This window comes from Buceros rhinoceros, unplaced genomic scaffold (genome assembly GCF_000710305.1).
Source record: "Buceros rhinoceros silvestris isolate BGI_N320 unplaced genomic scaffold, ASM71030v1 scaffold11627, whole genome shotgun sequence".
Classification (NCBI taxonomy): Eukaryota; Metazoa; Chordata; class Aves; order Bucerotiformes; family Bucerotidae; genus Buceros; species Buceros rhinoceros.
This window is the reverse complement of record NW_010422839.1, coordinates 1-26,309: the sequence shown is the minus strand read 5'-3', so window position 1 is coordinate 26,309 and position 26,309 is coordinate 1. Positions and strand designations below refer to the sequence as shown.

The 26,309-nt window shown below is 46.8% G+C and overlaps 1 protein-coding gene across 1 annotated transcript; it reads left to right on the top strand.

Annotated features, from left to right (window-relative positions):
* The first annotated feature begins 1,304 nt into the window (after positions 1 to 1,304).
* ALS2CL (ALS2 C-terminal like) lies at positions 1,305 to 26,215 on the top strand. Its single transcript, XM_010140195.1, has 23 exons — positions 1,305 to 1,410; positions 2,289 to 2,481; positions 4,288 to 4,353; positions 5,085 to 5,250; positions 5,689 to 5,817; positions 6,136 to 6,255; positions 8,031 to 8,107; positions 8,500 to 8,566; positions 9,240 to 9,436; positions 11,918 to 11,983; positions 12,801 to 12,899; positions 14,221 to 14,379; positions 14,693 to 14,804; positions 16,274 to 16,351; positions 17,852 to 17,979; positions 19,020 to 19,193; positions 20,286 to 20,379; positions 20,916 to 21,073; positions 22,687 to 22,755; positions 23,716 to 23,889; positions 24,702 to 24,744; positions 25,160 to 25,221; positions 26,062 to 26,215. The coding sequence occupies exons 1-23, from the start codon at positions 1,305 to 1,307 to the stop codon at positions 26,213 to 26,215; spliced, it is 2,691 nt and encodes an 896-aa protein (XP_010138497.1).
* The last annotated feature ends 94 nt before the right edge of the window (positions 26,216 to 26,309 follow it).

The following is a 26,309-nucleotide window of genomic DNA, read 5'->3' as shown; positions in this document are numbered from 1 at the left end:
GGTCTTTCTTCCTGTGAAGTAGGGAAGGGCTTTTACGTCTGACTTGCCAACATCTCAACACATGGAAAATGAAACTTTCGTATTGTTTGTAGCAATCAGAGTAGAGGTTCAGCATGTCTTAGAAGAGGAGACCAGTAGACAGCCTCTGTTCAGCTCTTCCTGGAAATCGTGCAAAGGTAAATAAATCAGGTCTGGTTCCACAGCTGATTTCTCTTTACCCCACGAAGTAACACATCTATACACAAGCTACTCATTTCAGGTGGTCCCTGGACCATACGTGAGAATTGTCTGGTAGAGGTGTAAGTTGGCACACATCAAAACTGTGCCAAAGTCTCTGCCACCGATTTAGCAATGTAAATCTTTAAGCATAATGCCATATCCTTGTTTACCGACTTCTGTGAACGTAGCCTTTCAGTGTGCACTACAACCAGGCTAAGGATAAATGTGGACAGACCTTATTCGGTCCCTTGAGTTTGCTGGTTTGCTTCACAAAGCTGGAAGAATCTCAGAGTTTAGTATTTTTATCATCATTAGTAATATCAGCTGATTCTGCCCATTGAACCTTCGTCACCTGAGCAGCCTCTTATGACAAGCTATTAGCTGGCTGTGTTCGCTTCCTCTGATACGTTTCTTTCAGGAGGTGAAGCTGGGAAAGGAGGAAGCTGCTACTGGAGTTTGCTCACATGGGTTTGCTGACCTTTTTTTTTAAGTGCTACCCACTTCCATTTTAGGCAAGCTTCCCTTGTTGACACAGCTGTTGTGACATATAACCAGCAGTGCAGTGTCCTCCTCGGAAAGGAGTAACCCCAGACCTCTGTTCCTCTGGAGGGTTGGACTTTCAGACATGGCTGGCGTGGCTCTGCAGCTCCGTACGATAGATTTTAATGCCAAAAGGTGCAGACTGAGGTGCCTGGGCAGAAAACTGGTGAGAGATGCGAGAAGACGTGCTCTGCTTCATCCTTTGCTGCCTTTTCTTCTGGGACCACAAATCTGGCATTAAGCAGGATTATCATATATCAAGAAGTTCAGGGCCTTTCCAGCCGTGTGGAAACTGCTCTGTGTGAGAAGATCTTCAGTTTGGGGCACCAGGAAAAGGGGTTGTAACCTTGGTGGTCTCCTGTGAGATCAGCTCGTGTTGAGCTATTGGGTTTCTGTTTCCTGTTCTAACATTTTCAAATGCTTTTTGGGGACAGAATTATACCAAGAGCAGGAAAGTCTGATTGTTTGCAGTGAGCACTGAAGCCGTTGTAGATGGATACTCTTGCAAAGGAATTTATGTGTGCCCTCTGTGTTGTGTCCAGGACATGTGCACGGGTGAAGCAACTGCATCTCTGCTCCAAGTGGAGGAAAATTTCTCAGCGTGCCTGGCAAAGATAGATGCCCTCATCCTCAAGACTCTGCTCCAGGCAGGTAAGTCACAGAAAATCGCTTTTTTTGTCTGTAGTTCTGCTCTTGAGTCACTGGTGCACCTATGAAGGGATTTATTATTGAAACTCCATGACTGAGGATTGGCTGGAGGCTGGTTTGCTGGAGTGACTGGTATGTACAGATGTTTTATTTAAGGCAGTGAGCTCTTAAGGATGCCTCTGGACTTTCTTTCAAGCCTACGACTGTAGTTCCTGTTGTTTGTAGAGGTTAACGCAGACTCTAACTGGCATGTGCCTGTACACCCTCTCCGAGGCTTGTTTCCAGCATGGTGCATGGAAATCCAGAATGCTTCTCATACCTACGCTCCCCCTAAACCATGCCTGTTCTCTGTCCCTTTTCTCAGTCCATGGTCATGCCCGTCTTTGAAGGCAAAACTTGTGGGTGTCGGTTCCGAGCTGGCAGTAAATCAGAGCAGCTCCACCGAAATAACAACTCTGTGTGAATATTCACGAGCCTGTCTGGCCAAAAGTGGTGTGACTGGATTAGCCCCATAGGGTGGTTCCCTCTCATGTCACTGCCTTCTTGACCTGGCCTCCAAGGAGACCGGAACAGCCCTTCAGGCCAGGGGCAGAAGATTTGCTTCTGGTGCTCCTGTGTGAGCTGGGGATGAGCCTCGCAGGCTGTGCCGACTTCTTGCCCCACAAAAATGGGAAGGACAAAGTTAGCCTGTGCAATTACTCACAAGGACACAGCCTTAAATCATCATCATCTCTTTCTTCCCTGGTATTGTTTTCCTATAAGAATACATGTGCTTCACACTGAAAAATTAGGTTGAGTATTAGATATAGGCAGAGTTTCCCACAAGACTTCTTGGAGTTAACACTTTCTGACAGGTTTTTCTCCCCATCTTTTCCTCAAAGAGCCTAGTGACCAGAAGGGAAAGGAGAACTTTAAGCTCTTCCTGCTCCTGAGTGATCGATTTCAAGCTCTCTGGAACATCACAGAAGAGAGTTGCCGGATACTGAAGCAGAAATGCAGCACCTCCGAGTCCTTCTGCATCCAGGACATTTACATGGTCCGGAATGCAGACCTGTTTCTAAGCCTCTACATCCAGTAAGTGCAGAAGCATTTTGGAGTAGCGTTAAGGGACCGAATTTATCAGCCAGCTGGTAGGTTGGCGCAATGAATTTGTGCGTTTAATTTGTTTGCTCCTGTCCACTAGTGTTTAATCATGAGGACAGTGAAGTGATTGCGGTCAGTGCTCATGGCTAGTGCTACAGAATATTGCATCTGTGCGGACAGCATCAAGAGCAGCCTTTTTTGTAGCTATATGATTGTAAAAGGCAGATTTATTTCTTGCAAGTATGTGTTTTTTTTAGATGAGTTTTTAAAATGGGAAGAGGATTTGTGCGGGTTAATTGATGAGCCTGAGCTGTCACCAGGAACAAAAAGGCATGTGGTTTAAAGGACTCATAGGGACAGGGAGAGAAAATGTGACGGGGCACAGTTCAGATTAAGTTTCTTCCACATTTTCATACTTTTGGCGAGGGCAATATCATTGCAAGTGATGGATGTAGCGTGATGTGAAAAACATACTGCCCCGTTGCTGATTCTGTAACGAATTACATCTGCTCCCCATCTGTCTGCAACACAAAATACGAAGTTTACTGAAAGCACTGTAGCGTGTGTAACCTGTGTGTGATGTCCTAGTGTGAAAAATGGCTTATGGACGTCTGACATGACATAAAAATGTCATAAAGGCACTGCTCAATCCTTCATCATGTTGGCCATCAATGTGGCCACGCCTTTGCCAGATGGGCTTGTACCATCTGTGGAGCCTGGCACACCCACAGGAACGGAAGATGGGCATGCTGTTTCCTGGATGTTGCTGTTCATCTCATCTTGGTTTTGGTGGGTTTTATGTATGTGAAGGGAGAAGAAAGGATGGACATACTGCTTTTGGTTTTACCTGGGCAGCATCGCTTTCTAAAACGTGATGCAAGATGAGCTTCACCTTTACGTGAATGGGGTTTGGAGCAGCTCGTGTTGTTCATTTGGGAAATGATTCGGTGAATTAAAAGAGGTTTGCCTTAAAAAGGCATGTAAAAGATGAAAACCCATGCTGAGGCTTCAGATGACACAAAGGAGAAGTTTGTCTTAAGATCCGATTTCCCCTCATTTTGAAACAAAACCTGGTTTTGTTGGATGTCATGCAAAAAAAACAAGAGAGCTGGTTCCTACCCACCTCTGCTGACCCACTCAGAGCAGTCCTGGTCCTACAACAGGTCCTGCTTATTGGGGTGATACAGGAGGAAGCAAAACCACTGCTGAGGGGCCTGAAAATGAGGAGTAAACACAAGTCCCTCAAAGATGCAATACATGATAATTAGTCTGGATGTTATACAGGACTTACCTGAAAACACCACTGGAAGAAGTTGTGGTATTTACTGAAAAAATAGGGCTCGATCTCCCTCTAGTGTGAGATGAGATACATTGGCCTGGGACACCTTAACTTGCATTTCCCGTCAGTAACACTGACCTGACACTTTTCCATCGACAGACAGAAATCCGTACGTGCTACGCTGGACTCTCCGGCTCAGCCTTTGTAGATTTGCTTTCCAGGACACTTGCGCAAGTTTCCTTCTGCTTATGCTAAACGCCAGGATGATTTAAACTTCCTGTAACGGTCTAGCGTGGAAGTCAACAAGGCAGTTAAACCAAGGAGTTGGCAGAGGGGACAAAAGGGGTGTGAGCCAAGGTGCGAGGTACAGCAGCTACATCTCTGTCTCCCTTGGAAAGGTGGCCCTGATGCGACGTTTTCCAATGAGCTTCTTCCCTCTACCACTTAAAACTTGTAGCTAACGTGTGTCCAACTCATCTTGTGCTTGTGTGCCTTTTTTTTCTTTTTCTTGCCAACAGATACTTCGTCACTTTTGCAAACTACGTTGTAGTCCATGGCTTTGAACACGTCGTGAAGAGCAAAAGGTCAGTGGGCTGAAACCTGCTTGTTGAAGGGGCTGATAGGAACACAACGAGGTTGTGTGGGTTAAGACACTAAACCAGAGTGAGCAGCATTAAGCACCTCGCAGGATCTCCATCCAGCTGCCTCTCCCCTGAGCTGGCCATGCCAGATGCTCCTACATCTTCTAGAGACCACAGCAGCAGCAGCTGTTGAAAGGCTTCCTCTGTGGATCTCTCTCCATCTCTTTCTAGCTATGCACAACTCCTTTTGTAGGAGAGGAAGCCTGTCAATTCAGAATTTTGAGGTTCAGGTAAGGGGTGGGACCTGAGAAGGGGTGCTGTGGGAAGCTGGCTGGAAATCTCCGCTGCTTGTCCCCGATGTCAGAATCTCAAGGAAGCAGCAAGTGAAAGCACAAGCACTAGGCCTGAGCAGATTCACAGCAACCTTGGCTGAGTCACCTTCTTGGTGTGCAAACCACCACGTCGTGCTCTCTTCCGTACATCTGTGGGCATGGTTCCTATTTGCAAAGACCACTGGGCCAGAGGCAGGATGGACGGAGCCGTTGTTGGCCTCGTTACCTTATTTCTGTGTGCTTGGTGTGCAAATGTATTTGCCCCATGTTATCTTCTGCTCTTTCAAGTCTTTCCATACCCTCTCTGAGAGTGAGGTAGCATATAAGTTTTGGGAGGCAGAGGAGGGTCAGTTTGTGGAAGAACTAATTAATGATCCTTTGTCTTAATTCGCTGTCTTGCAGTGAAGTCTGGAAGCAACATAAGACAGTGCTGAAACAGTTCCTCACCGACTTCACCCCTGAGACCTCCATGTCACTGGCCTTATACACTGTTCTTCAGAAACCTATCCGAGATCATATTGAACAATATATCCTGCTCCTTACCAAGCTGAGTGAGGTTCTCAAAGAGGTAGGAAGCTTTATGTGATATTTCTTTACTAGTTCATCCAGGGCTTGTGGGGCTTTATGATGGTGTCAGTGAATCCAAAGCAGGCTGGAAGGAAAACTGTCTCCAGTGGACAGCTGGAGTGATAGTATCCAGTACCAGTGGAATGTAGCACACCTGAAGGTCTCAAAGCGATGAACAGTGGCCACTCCAGCATAGTATGAGCTACTCATCATACAGAGAGGCTTCAAAGGTCAAGTAACTGCCCTAAGGTTGCACACTTCTGTTGGTGGTAGAGATAATGCTACATTTGAAGGCTTTCCTCGGAAACAGAGTTGAATGGGTTAACTCTCATTAGCCCTTTGGATTCAGAGCTGCTGAGGTCTTTCTGCAGCTGTAGCCCAGAGAGCAGATGGACAACTATGCTTGCAGTGTTGCTCAATCCCTGCCTTCTTTTATCAGGGCTCTGAAAAGGATGCAGTTACCAGTGCCATCAAGGAATATGAGAAGCTGGAGTCCTTCATCAGCCAAGTCCTGGATGAAGCCTGTTTTACCAAGGCCTTATGGAAGTCCTTGAGCTACAAATTCACGGTGAGCCACCAATGTAGAAAGTGGCTTGATGGGGAGTTCTTCTGGATGTCTTACATTTCTGCTTACGCATGGAGAAAAATAAATATGGATTGAGTGTTTGAAGGTTGGTTTGAAGCCAACAGAGCGGGTCAGTGTGGAAGCCTTGGGGAAACCTTATGGTCACTGGGTGCTTTAGAAGGTGTGTGTTGTGTCCAGTTCTGATGTCACTGCCAGCTTGCGCCATGAGTCAGATGGGCGCGGCAGGAGCTGCTGCTTGAGCTGTGTGTCCTCCCCCAAATCCTGATGTGAGCATGTTGACCTCTGTGGTTCCCTCTGCAGGATTTACTCTGCGTCCCTGAAAGGAGGCTGCTGGAAGACAGCAAAAATCTTCCCATCTCTGCCAGCACGAATCAATCAGACAGGATCTTGCTCTTCGATGATGTCCTAGTGCTAATTCAGGTGAGCTGCAGTCTTCCAGAGGGATTGGAAGGGCAGCGCAGATAAACAACAGTAAAGCACAGGTTCCTTTGATGCTGAAAATGCAGCAGAGTTTGGCTGTTGGTAAAACCCAGTCTCAGATCCGCGTGCCTGTTGTTTGCACTGGAAAGTAATAGAAAGCTGAATGAAGAAGGAATGGAGGAACAGCCACATAATTTTTTCCTCAGTAAATGTGTCCTATCCAACCACTACGGGCGCCTTTCTGGTAACTCAAGCCCATGGCTGCACATGAATCTGTTGATTTCTGGCCTTGCTTGTTCAAAGAGGGGCTGATGGGTATAAGGTATTACTCTGTAAGCGCTCACGCGTAGGACTAAATATGATCTTTCATGGCTAACTCTTCTGGTGGCATGGGAGCAGAAGTTGCAGGTGTTCTTGGGGCTATTTCAGGGATTGGAGGCCTGGGTGTGTGGCAGAGGGTGTGTGTCTACAGCCATGGATGAATAGTATGTGTTCAGAGTTGTTCTTCAGCCAACTAAGTCCAGCTTGGCTCTCTTTGACTGACAGCAGCTGTAATCTAGCAGGGTTCTCCATGTGCACCTCTCTGCTTGCTCTTTAGTCATGTGCCAGCCCCTCTGGTGTCCAGACACGACTGCCTTGTGAGGCGATACATCTTATTGGGCTCTTCCAAACGTGAGCCTTCGTGAACGCTGAGCAGTCCTACTCAGCTTGCAGGGCCTTGGCGGGAGGAAGTGGGGTGGTAATTGTCTCATCCAACTGCACATCGTAGAGTTCTTAGCGCCGCAGTGATCCTGCTGTGAGCAAGTGGCCCCAGGCTCCCTTTATAGTCAGGGGGTAGAAACATGAGCCGCCTGGGTGTGGTTTGTCTGACCCGTTTTAGATGCCAAACCCAGGATGAGTTGAATCGTGTCCTCGACTCCGTTGACTAGGATGAGAGCACAGGGTAAGCAGCTCACACGGAGGTGTCTGCATTGTAGACATCTATGTTTGGTCATCTGTGTTCCCACCGACTATGTCTTATTTGCTGCTGTGGCTGTTACTGAGGGTTGGGAAGATCTAACTGGACTGGGGTAGAACTGGTTAGCTTGGGCTGCTGCTAGCAGGGGTCTGCTGACGAGGGCTCTAGGCTGGGAATATGAACCTCCCCCCCTTCCCTGACCCCCCCAAATGAGGTAGATACATCAGTGATTAACTCATGGTGAACTCCACAGTGCTGGTACCTAACCGTGGCCAGCTCCATCCTTACAGACAGCAGCTGTAGTGTGGGCCTCAGGACTTCAGACAGGGAAGGGTCCTGCAATATTGAGTGCAGACTTACCTAGAGTTTCAATCATTTTAGTTTCTTCTATTGATCAAAGGAGTGACTCTTTAAATGTTTTACTTGTGGCCCACTATTGGCTTTGTCCAAATCCTAGACAGATCATAAGCAAAACTAGGGCATGCTGGGTGCCAGGGGTGATTTGGGAGTGTGGTCACATGATAGGAAAGAAACTCTGATAGAGTTAAGTGCTGTCTAAGAAGGTCTGGTCCTGTTAGTTGTAGCCATGGCATTATGGAACACCACTTACAAGTGTTAAACTAGGAACTTTCTTCCTTCTCCCACGTTTCTTCAGTCTGCACGGTCTGTCATCGTAGCGTGGGTTAGATGTGTGGACCGCAAAGGAGGGGATTTCCAGCACTGCCAGTCTTGCTCTGCTCTTCAGTGGATTGACAGAGTGGGGGCAAAGTGTGGCGTTTACATTAATAACAGGAACATCTTCTCCCTTTTGTTCCAGGGAAACAGCTTTCAGAGTTTTGATCTGAAGCTTGTGTGGGTATATGAAGACTGCAGGAAGAAATCAGCTCTAGGACTGTAAGTGAAAATTTTCCACTTAGAGGTACAAAAAAAAAAGAAAGTATTGAACTTGATTGTGAAGCTGAGAAAAAGATTCAAAACTTTGTCCCACCTCCTTTCCACCCAGTGAGGTTGATTCTGGGCTACGGGTAATTGCAGCACCTCTCAGATGGTTTCACAGCAGCTTGGACTTGCATTGCTCACCTCTGCTGACATCCTGAAATCAATCAATAATGAAACGGGTTTGGCTCCAGACCTAAAGAGAGAGCCAAGAACCTGATTAAGTTCCTCTTGAGAAGGAAAAACTGACTGCCAAAGCAGCTTCTGAAGAGGAACGGGAAGAGCAGGAACCGCTGTTTGACTGAGAAATGTGGTTTTCAGAGTCTTTGTAATGTCTTTTTGCTTCACAGGTATAGACTGCGCATTATAACCCCGGAAGAAACATTCTTCCTCTCTGCCAAAGACCCACAGATGAAGGTTTGCAGTTTCTGTTCCATGTGAAATGCTATGCACCAAGTTTTGAAATAGGGGGACGGTAGCTCTGGAGGCAAAACATTGACAACCGAGTGGAAGCTGAAATCCCATTAAGTGGCAGGATTTTAGCTTCCTGCTCAGGAGACAGATTAGTGGGCTCTGCACGTGCTTAAACGCAGCCAAGGCCTTTTGACTGTGGTTTTTGCCTTTCCTTTTTATTATTTAAAGCAAAATAATCAGCAGTGTGGGGATCGTTGGGCTCCCACACACACCCCCCTCCCCTCGATGGAGCCCCTACTGTATTAGATGGCCAGAGGTGGCTTAGACAATTGATGGTAGATGCAAAATATCTGTCTGCTGGAAGTGGTCTGCACTGGGCAGTAGAGTGTGCTGCAGAGCCTGGGACGGTACAGTCCCATCAGCACCGTCCTCTGCCAAGGCCAGTTAGCGGTGGTCAGAGTCAGGGTTAAAAGACACAGAAGTGTTGTGTGTCAGTGCAGCATCCAACTTGCAGGATCCAACATAACACCTCCCGTTGATGCGGTAGATGGGCCATCACTCACCAGCTGAATGAGAACCCACCAGCTTCTTGCTGCTTCTCCTGAAGTATCTCTTGTTGGGTATCATTATGCGTTCTTCACTTGTCAGTCCAGCGCTCCTCTTCCTCTATCCCCAGGCTGTTTGGAAGTGGAAGCTGAACCAGGCTGTCCGCCAGGCACTGAATGGGAAGCGTGATTTCCCACTGTGGGGCAAGACTGGAGAAGGCACCGAGCCCCCGTCCAGCCGCTGCTTCTCCTATGTCTTCAGGCTGGAGGGCAAGCTCAAGGGCACATCCTATGAGGGCGAGTGGCACTGGGGAAAGCCGCATGGCAAGTAAGAAGCCTTTTTTGCTCCTTTCTTAAGCAAGAACATGCAAGGATGGTTCTGTTGTCTTTGTGTAGCACTGGCTGGACCCAGTTAGGCACAGGTGGAGATCTAGATGTCACAGAGTTGGCTGTGGACATGAGGTGCTCCTTTCCAAGCTAAAGGACTGGACTACAGGCTTTGTTCTAGTGATCTCCCAGCCTCCCGGCTTCCTGCATCACTTATTTCCAGAGGGAAATCTGGTATTGAGGACAGATCCAGGGGGCAGATGGGACACATTTGCTGGATTTCGGGGCTTGGCCAAAGCACGAGTCCTGACACGTGAGCTGTTGTATTTGAGATGTCTTGCTAGTATTACTGGTTTATGCAGTGAGTTGTAGAGGCTGCCCCTAATGATGTGGTAATGATCGCATTGAAGGCACCGTGTTGGCTTAGACATGTAATCAGACTTGAGCTATTATTTAATTGCAGGATCTCAGCCTGAGGTATAAAATCTTACCATCATAATAATGACAATAAAAAAAAACCCAAAACCAAGAACAACAACAAAAAAACCCCAAACCCAATAAAAATCCTTTGCTTGTGAATGAGAGAAAAGTTTTACCCTGTGCTATCAAAATCTATTTTAACATAAAAGCTATTATCAAAGGAGTTTTAAAAAAATTAACAGCAGTGGCTTAAAGGCATTTCTTGGGAACAGGAGAACTGTTCACTAAGCACAACTGAAGTTTAAGAGTGAGCTCTGCCAAAGGGGAATGGTCTGTAAATCAAAGGCGGTATAGTCCCAACCAAAACCTCTTTCACGTCGGATGGAGTGCAGTCACACCAAAAGAGGCTGATTAGGAAGATTTATACTTCCTGAGTTTTACACAGTTTGTTTACAGTTGCTATTGAAGCAAAAAGGATGTGGAGACTTGGTTTGAAAGAGCCTTTAAGTAACAAGAATATCCAAAATCAAAAGTTTAATCCTGACTTTTCTCTGAAAGAGATATTGTGCCTTGCCCCAGAACAGCATTAAATCACAGAGTGGTTTGGGTTGGAAGGGACCTTAAAGATCGTCTAGTTCCAACCCCACTACAGTGAGCAGGGATGCCTTCCATTAGACCAGGTTGCTCAAAGCGCCAACCAACTCAGCCTTGAACGTGCCAGGGATGGGCTTTCCTTCCTGAAATCACTCTTCTATGTGACTTCCTACTAATACGAGGTTACAGAGCAGCCAAGCTGGCCTTGATGGCTTGTCCACCTCTGAGGGAGAGGCTGCCATGGCCAAACACAGGAGCAGAAAGCTGCAGCAGTCTGAATTAAGGCTCTTCAGTAAAATCCTCTTCACTCTTCCGTCCCAGTACTCCTCACGACCTGGTGTGGGGTCTTCCCACTGAGAAGCAGCTTAAACCACTGCCATGGCTGGACCCGTCTTTCTCTGTGGCTTGCTCTCCCCTCCTGGCATTCACACTAGCAAAGCAAAAGGAGACGTATTTTAAATCCACTCAAAAGTAGTCTGATCACTTCCCTGTCAATACCAGAGAAGGAGCCCGTCTCATGTAGGTGTTTAAAGCAACAACCTGGCTGAAAGTCAAACAAACGCGTCATGGTTTTGGTGCCGCACCATCTTCTGTTGCCTCTGGTTGGGGAATGAGTAGGGAGCTGCCTGTGTCTGGGATGATGCAGGAATTAAAACAGTGAGTGGGTTTGGGTGGAGAGGGGGCAACTGGCATGGCTGGGCAGTAATTTCATGTCCTGGTTTGACAGGACGTTTCACCATTGCATTGAGCGTTCCAGTCTCGTTGATGCATTGTTACCTCGTGACAATTTCTACAATGCCCACGCAAAACAGATGGGAAGATACGATCTCTTTAGGCCAGTGCTTGTCTCTTTTGTTTTCGTAGTGCCTGGCACAACAAAGTTCTGGACCACGGTGTCATTATGCTGTCTATGGAGATGTGCCACTCTGCAACTTCAGCTGGCTCAATCACATGCTGCACTGCGATTACAAAAGGGTCATGTGTGAGATCCTAAATGGATGACCCTGCAACTCTACAAAATGCTTTTGAGATTCGGAAACTTGGAAGAGGATTCTTCCTGCTCATTCCAGGGCATGAAAACAGAATCATTTGGGTTGGAAAAGGCCTTTAAGATCGTCAAGTGCCCCCGTTCTCCCAGCACTGCCAGGTCCCCCCTGACCCCTGGCCCTCAGCACCACCTCCACACGGCTGGGAAACCCCTCCAGCCATGGGGACTCCACCACTGCCCTGGGCAGCCTGGGCCAGGGATTCACAACCCTTTCAGGGAAGAAACTTTCTACTAAAGCATTACAGTATTAAATCCTTACAGCACTAACCAGGGTCCCAAAGGTGTCTGGAGAACTTCTATGTCTCTGTTCCATAAGGAAGTCTTTTGATAGCCAGTTCTAGGTTGTTCCTTGACACCTTCTGTGGCAGCTGCAAACACTGCCAGTCATCTCCTCTGGGTAATGTTTGCTTCAAATTGCAGGGGGACACTGAAGTGGCGTGATGGACGCAACCATGTTGGAGATTTCAAAGAGGGCTTGGAGCATGGGTAAGCTGTGAAAAACTGGGTGTTTCTTGCTTTCAAAATAAGCTGAGAAAAGGTTCCTCCCAGTGCAGGGATACTGGTGTCTTGTAGCAAGACTCTATTCGCTGCTACAGTCCAATTCATCTGATTGGTTTCAGACACCTGGCTTAAGCTTGAGCACGTTGTAACCAAGAGCGAGGAGATCGATAGTGGCTACAATAAAAGACGTGTGAGCAGATGAGCAGTTCAGATGATGACATTTCCAGTCAGCTGGATGAATCTAACCCCTGATCTCTAAATCTGGGTGGATTTATTCAGATTAAATGCCTCAAAATAGTTATTTTTAGATCTCTTTAAAAACCTGACTTAAATGGGGAGGTTTAGGGGAAGAAAACATTCTATGAATTTAAAAAAAAAAATTTTAAAAATGAAACTTCTAGATTTCTCATTTCTACATGGGCTCAAGTGTAGGTTAAGTTTTTAAAGTGAAAAAATTACTTGGCTACTTTGCATCAGGACTAAGCAAGCAATTCATTTGGACCAAAGCAATTTCTTTGGTAGTCTAACTTAGCTCCTAAACCGGGGAAAGGGTAGAGAGGGGGAAAATAATGACAGCATTCAAAGTAGTTCTGTAGAAGAATGAGCTGTGACTGCAGCTCACGAGGAGATGAGCTTTTCCTTGAAGCGAGTCTGTCAATACCTGGAAATAGTGTCAGAGGTAGAGCTGCCCCCAACCATCTAAAAGAGCTGGGGAGTCTGGAAGGTCCGTAGTTTTTAAACTTCATCCAGTACAACAGAGCCATCTTTTGTCATGCTGACCTCTGCCATATGCACCTTATAGGTTTGGAATATGCCTTGTCCCACGCCAATCTGAAGACCGGTATGACTGCTACAAGTGCCACTGGTACAAGGGCAAGATGAGAGGCTACGGAATCTGTGAGTAAGTAAAACCCAAAGATGGGGAAAAAGGGGACTCCACATATTTAATGTTCCCACCTCACTGAGATAGGCTTAGTGGCAGTGTAAAAAATCAGGTGCCAGATGCTCTTGCTTTGGAGATGGGCAATATGGCTTCCTCACAAACTCTGAGTCTCCTGAGCATTAGAATAGTAAGAGCTTCTCTGCGAGCTATGACCATTGTAGCCACCTGCTATAGCATCTTCTGTGCCCTGCAGGTGAGGATGTAATTTGGCATTCATGGTCGTGGTTGCAGAGCAGAGAGCACATGGTGTGCCATCAGCCCTGGACAGACTTGGTGGGGCACACAGCTCACTCTGTCTCCGCTGGCTGTGCTGTCTGAGCTGTTTTGGAGGGTAGATTTCTGAATGATGGGGGGGATGCTTGGTTTGGAAGCCATAACTGTCATTGTGAAGGGAGCTGGTTCTCCCAGTTTGCTTTTCTTGTCACTCAACTTCTTAGCTTAACCCCAGAGCTTAAATTAAGACATGGAGTCCAAAGTCGTCTTTTTTATTCATCCAAATGCTTCTGGAAGCAGCCATTTGCACATCTGCATTGGGTTGGGTTGGCCAATGCAAAGATTGGACTAGCCATTGTTACTGCATGTACTTACCCCACTTCCAGAGGAAAGCAGGCAGCCTGGCTTTCCAGCTCTGTGGGACAGGCCACCTCCCTTCCAACAACCTGCTTGCTGTGTTCCTTGTCTATGAGTTAAACTCAGAGTACAGGACACGGCAGAAATCTCTCGGGAGCTTGGAGCCAACTGAGCAGCGCTGAGCTGGTTTCTCTGGTGCCAACTGTGAGAGCACGTTGATAACTATAGATGAGAGCTCTGCTTAGCAGGCTTTCTCTGCTGTAGCACTGAAGAGCTGCTGGCCAGCATGGGGAGAGTGAAGGGGAGCTCTTCTCACAGGGATGAGCCCAGGAAAAGGAAGGGGTGGTTGGCAAGTGTAGAAAGGTGAAGGCAGATGTGGCTTTCTGCTTGATCTTATCTACTCCCACTCTGGATTAACCAGTGGTCACTGGCTGGGGAGAGGTCAAGGGCTAAGTGGCTTCTCCCAGGGCTATTGAAAACCAAAGCGTTGTGTCCTTAGATAATGTTGAGAACTATCTGTGGAGTGACTAGCTTGGGTGATGCGTGTTGCTAATAGTGAACAACTACTGGCTCCAGAGCTATCAGTCAAATACTGGGAGTATTTAGGAGACAGATGAGCCCAATCTTCTCACTTTCCTGGCTTCTTACTCTCATAGTAGCTATCGAATAGCTTAATAGTCTTAAATTCTGCCTGTGTCTCTCCCTGCAGGTATGGGAATGATGTGGTCTACAAAGGTTACTTCAAAGACAACATGCGGCAAGGCTTTGGGATACTGGAGAACCTCTCGGCTGAGCATCCGTTTAAATACACAGGACAGTGGGAAAATGACAAGAAGAATGGATATGGAGTCTGGGAAGACAAAGATAGGTAAAGGCGGTATAAATCAGAGCTGACTTCAGGTGCCTGACAGTTTTGCCCCTCTATTGGCAGGGGTATACCCTCGTGTTTTGATGGGTAGACTTGGGAATAGAGGGAGGGGTGCGTGTGTGTGTTCAGCCTCTGCTGTAAGGCTTGAACTCCTGGGGAAGCATTATATCGGTTGAGTTTGTGCAGCACATCTGGCACTTGTATGCCATGGAGCATTGTATCAGGCAAAACTGGCCTCAGAAGGTGACACATCAAACTGACTAAAGATCTAAGAAAACAGGAAAACCGGAATTTGTTTTCTTTTGCTATCCAGAGGGGAGAGATACATAGGGACATGGCTGGATGATCACAGACATGGACAAGGCATTGTAGTCACCCAGTCGGGGGTTTGCTATCAAAGGACGTTTCATGCTGATAAAATGATGGTGAGTATACATTTTCAGTGGACATTCTAGATTGATGAGACAGGGAATTCCCCATCAAGGGCAAAATTAAGATTTCACTTCATAATCTTTGAGAAAAAATAGAAAGCAAGAAGATGTTAGCACTGATATTTTACCATAATAGTGTTTGTGAAGAACAAGGCCTAGATTAAGTCTTGTTTTTTATCATCTCCCTGAGGTGCAGGTAGGAACTAGGTGTGAGACTGTCACTTCTCCTTGCTCATGCTTAGACATCTTATAGGTCTGGCTGTTCGACTGTCCATCATGTCGTAATTATAGACCAGAACTCATATGTAAAGTGCCGAGCAGTTATATATGACGCTACATCTATCTTCGAGATCATTAGGCCTTTACCCTTCCAGTGTGAGCTTACCTATGTCCAGCTGTTCATTGAAACTTTAGATGTTGTGGGGAAAGCAAAAGGGATTGGCACTGCTAGAAGTGGCTTGGAAAGAAAAGCGTTTCTGCTCATGAAAAATACGTGCTAAAGAAAACAAACAACCCCCTTCCCCACTCACCACGTTAGGACGAAATGTTGAGCGTGGAAACTTTGTCGGAAGGGCTTTCCATAACAGCTCCATCTGCAGGGAACCAAAATAAAGCTGTCTTTTGGCCTGCCAGCTGCCAAAGGCTCCTTGAACTTCACAAAGCTTCCGAGTGGAGAGCAGTCACTTCAGGTTTCCTAGTGGAAAATTGGTATGGCCAAGAAGCTTCCCTTGGAAATCTCTTATTTTTGCCAGAAAGGGCAGTTTCCTTCAAGAAAACCATTCCAGCGGAAAATGTGTCACAGCTCTAAAAGTCACCCCTGATTTTCTAGCTGGTTTGGGTACACATAAACCTTCGGGCCCAAACCATGGGCTACGCTCCAGCAAGAGGAATCTTCCCCCATTGGTATAAATTATCCTCTGTCTGTTCTGCATCTCGGTCCTTCCCTGAACCATGTCCTGCGGGGTTCAAAAGGTAATGGAATGAGTTATTTTATGAATGCTGAAGAGCAGCTTGTTAAAGCCCTGCTGACAGCACAGCAAGGGACAAACCTCATTCTACAGAGCAGCTGCTGCCGCCTTTTCTCTTAATCATCTTGCAACAAATGACACAACAGGCTACAGTCACCTGAAGGTCATAGGATTGGGATGACCACGAGTTTCACCTGTATGGCAATTCTTGGGGACTGTTCTTAAAATAGGAGCATGCCTTTTGTTTCTTGTTCTGGAGAAAGGAATGTCACAGTTCTGGTGTTTAAAGCCTCCCAACCCCCAGTGCCTCCTCTCTGAGCAGTGGTGCTTAGTGGGTTATTTCCAGAGCACCTCCTTGCTTTTTCTCTTGAGCGTCGCGTTGTTGGGCTCTCAAAAAGGTTCTCAGATTCAGCAGTCTAGTGGCTGTTTCTAGATGAACTTCAGTAGGTAGAAAGTTCAGTGTCATGAATTCACTACTTTTGCTTTCAAATGAAGGGTTCTGGCATTCTGCTCTTGGAAGATGACTCTGTCTACGAAGGGAACTTCACAGAAGATCTAACATTTGTTGGAAAGGTGAGTACTTCCTTCATCTCAGCCTGCCTATACAGTTGCTTGTTTTCCAGTAGAGATAATGGATTCATCTTCAAGCTTCATACCCTCCTGCTCTCCTTCCCGCAGACACCTAGAAAATAACACTTTCTTGGGTTTTGTGGGGTTTTTCTTCTATCACCCACCTCATTCACAGAAGGAAGGCGGCAGCGCAGATACTTCGAGTAGCTGGGGGCTTTGTGCATTGTTTTGGTTTTTAGTGTATTGTTTACACTGAAGGTTTTGGGTTTTCATTGTTCATGGGACAGTTTGGGCTGTGCTTCACAGCCACAGTTGAGACACTTTTGTTTTAGCCTTTGTAGCGGTTGGGAACACAGGAAATGATGTCTGAACCAAACGGAGTTGCAGTATCAGCACTATGCTAACGTAACCGAGGTGTTAACGCGGCTGAGGGCTCTTGGAAGCTTCATTTTGCAATCTGGATACTGGACTGACGCAACCAACATTTCGTGGTTGATCTTTACAAGAAATATATGGTCAAAATATTCATAAAACGCCCTGTCGAAATGTCCATAAAATGCCCCATTGCGAGGAAAACTAGTCCTCTGGCTGGTTACAGACCTGCGTGATGAGTCTGACGGGAAGTACGTGGTTACATGAGACTGAGTGGATGACAAAATGGACATTTGGTAATGATTGCAACCGAGCCCTGTCATCTACTGACTTATCATGGGAGGAACAGTTTATCATCACCTTCTTCAGCCAGGAGACTCACGTTGGAATTTGCAGAGACTGATTATAGTGCTTAGAGATGGCTTCCCCCAAAATTAACGTTCAGTTTGAGCGAGGAGTCTAGACAAATCTGTTCTTTATCTGTCTAAGGGTGGAGTCCCTCCTGCTATTAGCAATGAGGATTTCAGGCTCATATTCAAAGCCAAACTAGTTACGATATTGTTTGGTTTTGGATTTGATTTAATTAAAACTTAAGTTTGAGTCAAGCTACTGCATGTCTTCTGCATTTACCTCAGAGACTTTTAAGATTTTTCTTGGTAGCAGTGAACATCTTGAAAATATTTATGGTGACTATCATGTGATTCCCCTTACCTGTGAGGCTAAACTTTGCCACAAGCAAAGGAAAAACAGAGAAATTGAAGTTTCATGTGTTCACTCTAGGTTAAAAATAACTGTTGTCAAATTTAAGCTAGAAAATTTTATAACTTAAAGAAAATATTGCATGTTTGTAAAGCATAATGGGAATGTTTTACTCTGTGGTTGTAGCAGTCTTTCTCCTCCAGAATCCTACGTGTATCATTCAAAAGCAAGGGCATGTTTTCTCTGGTGACTGTCACCTTAATGAATCTATCGCTCTGGGTGCTGACAGTGTGCACCTCCGTGCTGGAAGATGTTCTGAGTCACTGTTTCAGGAGCTGGCTCTGTTGAAAAGAGAACCTGAGATCTCGGTCCAGTTTCTTTCCTCTCACTAATGAGATCTTGGCAGAATAACCCTTTGTGTCTCCGTTGCAGGGAAAGCTGTCCTTTGCCAACGGCTTCATTCTGGATGGAACCTTTATGAACAAATCGGGCCAAGGCCTTCAGACACACGGCATCCTGAACACCTCGAACGAGCAGCCGGACGACAGGATAAGCAAAGTGTGAGAGACAGCTGACCTCTTGGGTCATGGCTTGTGTTTTGCCTCTACCTAGAGGAGTGCTGGATCAAACCCTACAGGGATCAAAGCAGTCCTTGCCTGAAAGAGTTGATCTTAAAATCTGGTTTACATACAAGTAAAGAAGGAGAAAAGGAGAGCACAGCTGGTCATTTAATCTTGATGTCACATAGGAAGCAGAGACCAGATGCTCTACTCCCATCCTGCCACCATCCAGCAGTGAAGCACAGTACGTAAAGCTCTGAAGAGCTTGAACTGGGTAGTGCTCGGTGAGGAGGAAGGCTGCGGAGCCAGGATTGGAGCTTCACGGGGTGCTGATGCTGCTTTGGCAGGCAGTGGTGTGAATGCAGGGCAGGAGTAACTGGGCTGGAGCTACTGGGCTCACATCCTTTGGTACCAGATGCTAATCCTCAGGGTCTGAACTCTGCAAAGGGATGGCCTGGTTGCTGGGTTGGGGAGCCTGGATCCAGACTGGATTCAGCCAGTTTAACCCAAATAAGGGAGTCCCCATGGGAACGACATGAGCCTACCCCCTGAGGAGCATTTCTCTGGCAAAACACTGTTCAATTTCCTCTTCATTTCTCTTCAAAACGTTTCCAGTCCATCTGAGTGTCTATGTTACAAAAACAGCTCCTGGTCACTGTGCTTTTCAGGCAACAATAGCGACTGGTGGTGGTTGCTCAACCGTCTTCTTGCTATCAGACTTTTCTGCAGGCTTTCAGTTGAAATAAATATTCTATATTCAGTAACATCCATAAATGGAGCAGAAAAGCTGTGATCAATTCTCCAGCAAAGATTCAGATTATTGATTTTCCAGGAAGTTTTCTTCACCTAAGAACTTTGTTATCAGGACAATAGACTTCAGTTTCTTTTTGTTGAATTACTGGTTAGGCACTGCCATCTTCCTCTGTTCCCACAGTTCTCGTGTTCACATATGATTCTGGAGAAGCTTCCGTATTTGAAGGCAAAGTCTGAAATAGTTGAGGAGGGATGCAGAAAAGCCTAATGCCATGTCGTGTTTTCAGTCAGCTGGGCCTGGACGAGTTCCCAGTGGAGAAGAGATGGAAGGGAATCTATGACCAGTTCCTGGACTTCATCCGTTCTGGCTGCAAAGAAGAAATGGAGGAGTCTTTCACGGGGTTCCACATACAAACGAGCAAGGAACTGCGGAAATCTCAGGAGTACCTCTTCTGCCAAAGGTATGAGTATGGCACACAGTCATCGCAACAGAGGCTCCCGCTGGAGTAGGAAGGATAGTGGTTTACAGCAGGGTCTGCTGAGTGTTAAAGTTATCAACCCAAGAATTAACCACAGTTCCTGATCACAGAATCAGAGTAATTTCGATTAGAAAAGACCTTTAAGATCATCCGAGTCCAAGCGTTAACCCAGCACTGCCAGGTCACCACTAAACCCTCAGCACCACAACAACATGTCTGTGAAACCCCTCCAGGGATGGGGAGTCCACCACTGCCCTGGGCAGTCTGCACCAGGCCTGGACAACCCCAATGGGAAAGAAATTCTTCCTCAGGTCCAGCCTAAATCTCCCCTAGAACAACCTGAGGCTGGTTCCTCCCGTCTTGTTGTTTGTTCCTGGGGAGCAGAGACTGACCCCCACCTCGCTGCACCCTCCTGTTAGGGAGCTGTCAGAGCCAGAAGGTCTCCCTGGAGCCTTCTTTGCTCCCTCCTTTTGCTTCCAGAGGGAATACAATCAGTTCCCAGGTCCCTCAGCCGCTCCTCAGCACATTGTGCTCCAGACTCTTCACCAGCTTCGTTGCCCTTCTCTGGACACGCTCCAGCCCCTCAGTGTCCTTCTTGGAGTGAGGGGCCCAAAGGCATGAGACAGGAATATGAATTTTAAGCCTGGATTTAAAGTTGTGCTGTTAAGACTAATTCTTTAAAAAGTGAAAATTTGGCTGGGATTCATTTGATGAAGCGTAAGCATCTGCGTGAGACCCCGTCATTGCCGGCTCCTCTTGCATTTGAGGGAAACCCAGCTGACACCATCAGCTGCTGCAGAGCAAACTCATCTCCCCTTAAGAAAATATCTAAAATAGATCAGACAAGCATGTGCTGGATGCAACCCAGGCTGGTTGTAAGGGGAGCTGATGGTGATGAGTTTAGATAATGGCGGGTGGTGTAAACCAGTGGAGCAATTCCATCGGGAAGGGTAGAGAAAAATAGATCTGTTCTAACAGTCTTATCGCCCGCCCCTGGAATCTGCCTTCAAACCAACCTGGCTTTGTCCACTGCTTCATTGTGTGGTTTCCCTTCCTCACCTCTCACCTTTTCAGGGGGACTGAGGATGTGTCCTGGAAGAGAGAAGATATTCTTGAAGAGCTTGTCCAGCACCAGGAGTTGGAGTCACTACAGAGTTATTTAGAGAAGGTAAAGTTTAAAACCATAATGGTCCACGTCTGCCTACAAGACATGGACACAGATCACAGCAGCTTTCTGTCAGCGCACAGAACGTTGCCAGTGACTTCAAGAATCTTCTCTAAATTACATGTGAATGTGCTTTTTGGTCACTCATTTTGTGTACAGCTATACAGCAAGTGATAATGAAAGTTCACTCTTGGTTTTCAAACTGTGTCAGAGAATAACCAGCTGCTGGAAAAGATTCGTAAGCCTCCGTGTACTCTCGGTGGTGGTTCTTCACTCAAGCAGCCTTTCCCTGAAGCACTCTTTGCTCTTTCTCTTGAATATCACAGCAAATCTCATTGGAACAACTCTACTAAGCACATTTCTACCTGATAATGGAGGGAGAATGAGCTTGTGGAAACAAAAATAGACCAAAGTTACAGTCAATTATCTCCAGGCTTGTTCTCCTTTGCTGACAGGAGAAGGCTGGGTGACCTTTCAGTGTTGTTCTCTACTAATGGCAAGGGCTGACTTGTAAGACGTAATTTTCCTCTATCACACAGGCATTGAAGTCTTCCCTGCACCCGCTGGGAAAGCTGCTGAAGGCCTTGACGATAGCTTTTCAGGCAACATATTCTGGGATTGGGGCCAACAGACACTTGCTGACTATGGCACAAGAGGAAGTCAAGTACTATGCAAAGAAAATCTGGGAGTTTTACCAGTAAGTCAAGCACGCTCAGTCCTCCCAATGGGTGTGAGCATAGAGGGCTTTGGGATCACTTTTTTTAGATGACAGGGCTGCCTTATTTCACAGCGTATTTCTTGGCAGAGTTGCTTCAGAATGGTGCTAGATAAAGAGTTATTTGCAATAACTGAGGTCATGTGGACCTAGAAAACCTTTATTATGCCCATTGCTCAGTATAGGACCCAGGGGCTCTAATGGGATTGAAATTCACTGAGTTATGGCAGCTCAATGAGCTGTTGCCCGTAATAAGTCTTCATTTAGACTAGCAGAAAAATGAGCAAGGAACCTCAGAAAGCAACGAGGGCAGCAAAGTATATCAGAGCACACAACAGTAATGTTCAATACCTATGTCTGAATGAAAACCAGCTTAAGTTTAACATGCCTCAACTCAACAGGGGTTAAGAATGTGGAGTGTAAGCGTGTTTTTGAGGCTCAGCTGATGTGGGTCATGGCTCTAAAATGAGGTGGTTCAGTTGTGTGGTTGTGCCCAAGGGTTATTAAGGACTGGATCAAAGGCATTATCGGGTTCCTGTTGCTGTTTGAATCTTTTAGGAGAATATACAAGAAACGCCTCAGTAGGCAAAAGTGGGGAACTCTGCCTCTAGCTGCACTCCGGGTGGGATTGCCTTAAAAATGAGAAGTTGGATAAAAGTTCTGTTGTTATCGGTGTAGCCTTGTGTGCTGGAGGATGGCTGCCAGTTCTCTGATGGGGGGTTGTCTGTCTCGGAGCAGTCTGAGAACTGCTGATGGGAACAAGTCAGATCTGGTTTCATACATCTGAGCTGTGTCTGTAAACGTTAAAACAGGACAGATAACCCAAGCATTGGTTCATGTGAAGGTGCTTCTGAGCTCAGTGGATACCTTGGAAAGCTTCTTCATAGAATCATGGGATGGTTGGGTTGGAAGGGACCTTGAAGGTCATCTAGTTCCACCCCCCTGCCATGGGTAAGGACACCTTTCACTAGCCCAGGTTTTTCAAAGCCCCATTCAAACCAGCCTTGAACACTGCCAGGGATGAGGCACCCACAGCTTCTCTGTGCAACCTGGGACAGTGCATGTCTCAAGGCTTTTCAGATGCCATGTGGGGAGGGAGACCCACCTTCCTCTGCTCTGCCCCCAGCTAATATTTCTACACCAAAAAAGGGCAATCTCTCCCTAATCCCCATTTTAAGATTTTGGTGTTTGGGCTTGGAAATATCAAGACAAACCCAAGATCCTTCTTCAGGGTATGAACATCCTCTAATACTCATAGATGGATCAGAATTGGTGGGTATGACAGGTCCTCAAACCTCATGTCCCTTGAGCAGGACTACAAGGAGACAGTGCTCAATGCAGACCATGGTTAGGATCTCCAGAGTGACCACCCTAGTCTCCAGAAGCTATGGAGATTTTTTGAAACACTTATTCATACCTGGTGGCTTCTACTGGAAATAGAGAAAGCCCTCACACAGTGGAAGTTGAATGCCAAAACAACCCTGCAAGGTTTACAGGGCGCTTTAGTGGTGCTGGAACAGCTGGTTTTGTGAAAAACAAATTACCCTTAAATAAAGGAAGGAAGTAACTAAACATTGGTTCTGCTCCTCTTCTAGGGGTTTGCTCCATCTGGCCCTGAAACAGAAAGGCCAACTGCCCGCCGACTGTGAGGATGGAGACACGAGGTATGTGTCACCACTGGTTGTTTAATTTTAAGCTGCTTGGACATATGGGGTGTCTTCTAAAACACATTAAGTGCTGAACCAATTGTATTTGTCAATCTGAATCAGATTTAGTGCCCACACTTCTGAGTGCAAAGGTTTCAGCAGTTCTGCTTGAAACATGAGAGCAACTTCTTCTCATCTTGCTCTGTAGCGGAATAGAGCGGTGAGCTGGAGGTGTGTGTGGTACCCAGCCTTGCATGATTAACCACACGAGCTACACCAGTAGCATGGTGGTGTGCGGGACAGCAGTCCCAGCGCTACCGTGTGCTGTGCATAGTCACAGGAACCCGTTCACGGCGAGGATGGGGACTTCCATACCAGCACTGAGAGACAGGCAGGCCTGGAAACAGGGAGTACGGTGTGGGAAACGTGGCAGAGGGGTTAGGAAACATGATATTCCTAGACTAATGAGGTAGGAATAATTGTGGAGAACCCAGGTTTAGGTTTTTTGGGAGTGGGAAGACGCATCTTTGTTCAGCTGTCCCCACTTGGTCTGGATTTCTCTTCGCAGTTGTATGCAGCCATCCCCACGTGTGCTGAATGAAGCCAAGAGGTTGGTGGAACGGTCAGCATCTGGAAAAGGGCTTTATCTGAATTTTTTTGGTCTTTGTCCCTTAAGAAATAACAAATGCTCTACCGGAAGAGCTCAGAAAGAACAGCTGGAGCTAGGTCTCTGGTGCTTCAGGTTTCTCCCAGTGACTAAGGAGATCTTGTGGAGAAACAGTACCTTGTCCTGTCCTACAGCATAAGCATCTCCAGCTTGTGGGCACGTGTGTGAGAGTATTGTATAGGTCACTACTGCGCAGGAGAACACCTTGCAGTCTCAGAAGCTGCCTCTTCCGTTGTGTGCTGTGTGGCTCTTGTTAAGATCAAGGTTACAGGTCTCACTGTAGGACTCTATGTTGCTTTTCTCTGCCACAGTGACCAGAAGGCACGTAGTGTGGTCCTGCCGCTGATCTTGCCCTGCTTCTACCCTGAGCTTTTCATGCTCTACATGCTTTATCATGAAAGAGAAGATGACCTCTACTGCCAAGGGATCCTGGACCTCAGTCTGTTTCCTGACATCAAGCTGCTAGAGTTTCTGGGTGTGCAGAAGTAAGTGGCATTTTTTTCATCCCTGGATGCAACCCCATGATACTACCTGGGAAAGTAGCAGCCAGGGAAAGGTCTGATGTACAGGAGGAAAGGTCGTAGAACCTGTTTCTGGATCCATGGTTGGCTGTAGCACTGAAGTTTCTCCTAGGGTCTCTGTTGTGGAGTGCCTGCAACACTGTCTGGAAGGACAATGTTGACTAGTGGAAAGCTGCTATTACTTACGCTGATTTTCATTCCTCTTCTAGCTCCCCGAGCAAATGGTTTCATCCAACACAGGACCAATCAGCCAGAGTTTACAAACATGTCTTAGAAAGGGCTATAGTCCACCCAATGGTATCTGCTGTAACAATGTAGGCATGGAATCTCAAGACATGGGGAAAGGCTGTGGAGCCAGATGTTCCCTGTGTCCATTCCTGCATCTTTGGAAGTGATAGGTGAGGACCAGTGACTCAAGAGGCACATGAGCTTTTCTAACACAGTGTCATCTGCAGCTCAAGGACTTAAGCAGGGCAGCAGGAGACCCAGAGTCTCAATTTGGCCATTTCATTCAGTCTAGACCCAGTGAGAGGAATTGAATCTGAAAGGGCCAACATGGCCCGTTCGTTAGGACAGGAGCATCTGTGAGTAGAACAAACCCTACCCTCAGGTTAATGAGTCTAATTAATTCTTCCTGTATCAAACTCAGCCTCATGGAGCTACAAGGCTCTAACATCTCTTTGAATGAGGAGATAAAAACTGTCAAAACTGACTTAGAGTGGAGTTATGAGATGGACATCTGCCTTCTAAATCTTCTCTCTGTAATCTCCTTGCAGACACCTCTGGCCTCTGAAAGATCTCTCCCTGACAACCAACCAGGTAAGAAACGACGCCAAGAACTTTGGGCTGTCAGTGAGTTGGTGTTGGGGCTACACCTGGGTGCTGGCTAATGACAGATCTTCACCTCAATAACCACAGGGCAAGAACCTACGTGAAATCAGAGCTATGTCACGTGTTAACTCTGATCTGTAGCTACCGCCTACGCATTTCCATGATGGGAATATGAGCTCCGCGTAGAATTGCTCCATAAGGCCCTACTCAGTGTGTTTCAAAGCCACCTGTGTGGCACAGTAGACACCAAAGTGTGTTCAGAGCAGCACTGCCTACAACAGCTTTGTTTTGCCCTCCTTTATGGGCAGTAAACCTGTTTATTTGAGGTCCAGCACCGAGGAGCCATGTGGTGGCTCTCAGAGAGATGCTCTTACAGAGACATGACTCTTTGTCTCCCTCCCAGAGGCGGTCCCTCATCAAAGACAAGTGTTTCCTGTCCGCCACAGAGTGTTTGCAGAAGCTGATGTAAGTCACTGTTCATAACCTCCTACCGACAACGGGGGATTTTAAGTTTTCTGGGAAATGCCATAAATTTACAGCTGTTTACAGAAGTGTTTCTGGGTCAGAAATCACTGCACACAGCAAATGTGGCCTGGCTGCGACAGCCTGGTCACGATAGAGCCCATTGCTTGGGACACACGGAGCTACATGAGGGTTGTCCATCCAGTGCAGCACCCCAAGATGTTAATGTAGCAAAGCAAAGCTCGGTTTAAGAAGCTCAGCTTGATTTATTAGCTTGAAGTCCGGCCGAGGGGATGGTGTTGCAGTAACGAATGGGAAGGAAGCTAAGGGGGAGCAGAGAAGTGCTGTGGGATCCATCAGACAGGAGTTCTCAGGTCCCTACACACACTAGTCCTGGTAAGAGCCTCCCTATGGCAGCCAATGTGACTTCTCTTCTCGGGGAGGCTCCAGGTACCTCTGCAGGACATTATGGGCAGAAAAACCAACCTATAAATGCCACAACTGTGTTAGTCCCTTGATAGAACTGCCCAAAGTGATTCCTCCCACACTCTTCAGCTTTTACTTGAGGGACTGTGACTCGGGTTAGGCCTGTCTAAAATGACACTAAGGTGAGCAGGTCATACTCAGGACTTGAGAAGACTCATTGGTCCATCTGGATGATGTTACACCCTGGTGATGCCTCTTGGCACAACCTTGTTGAGTCCTTTTTGGCACAACCATTTGAGATCACTGGACCTTTTCTGTAGCATGAAAGTCTGCTCTAATTTATTTTTTAGTTCTGCTGCTTTATCTCTTTAGCTGTGTGGTGGAAACATCTTTGACATGTTGTTTTCATACTGACAGCACCACGGTAGATCCCAGGGAAAAGCTGGTGATCCTCCAGAACACGTATGAGGAGATAGAAAGCACAGTGTCCAGGGGTGCAGAGAAGGACTACAAGCTCTCCATGGATGATCTGTTGCCCCTACTGATATATGTCGTATCCCGAGCAAAGTAAGTGGAACCTTTTCGTTCCCCAGCCCTGTTGCTGCATGGTGGTGGCCATGATATAAGTGGTAGGGACTTTGTCGCGGTTTGAGAAGGGGGGCATT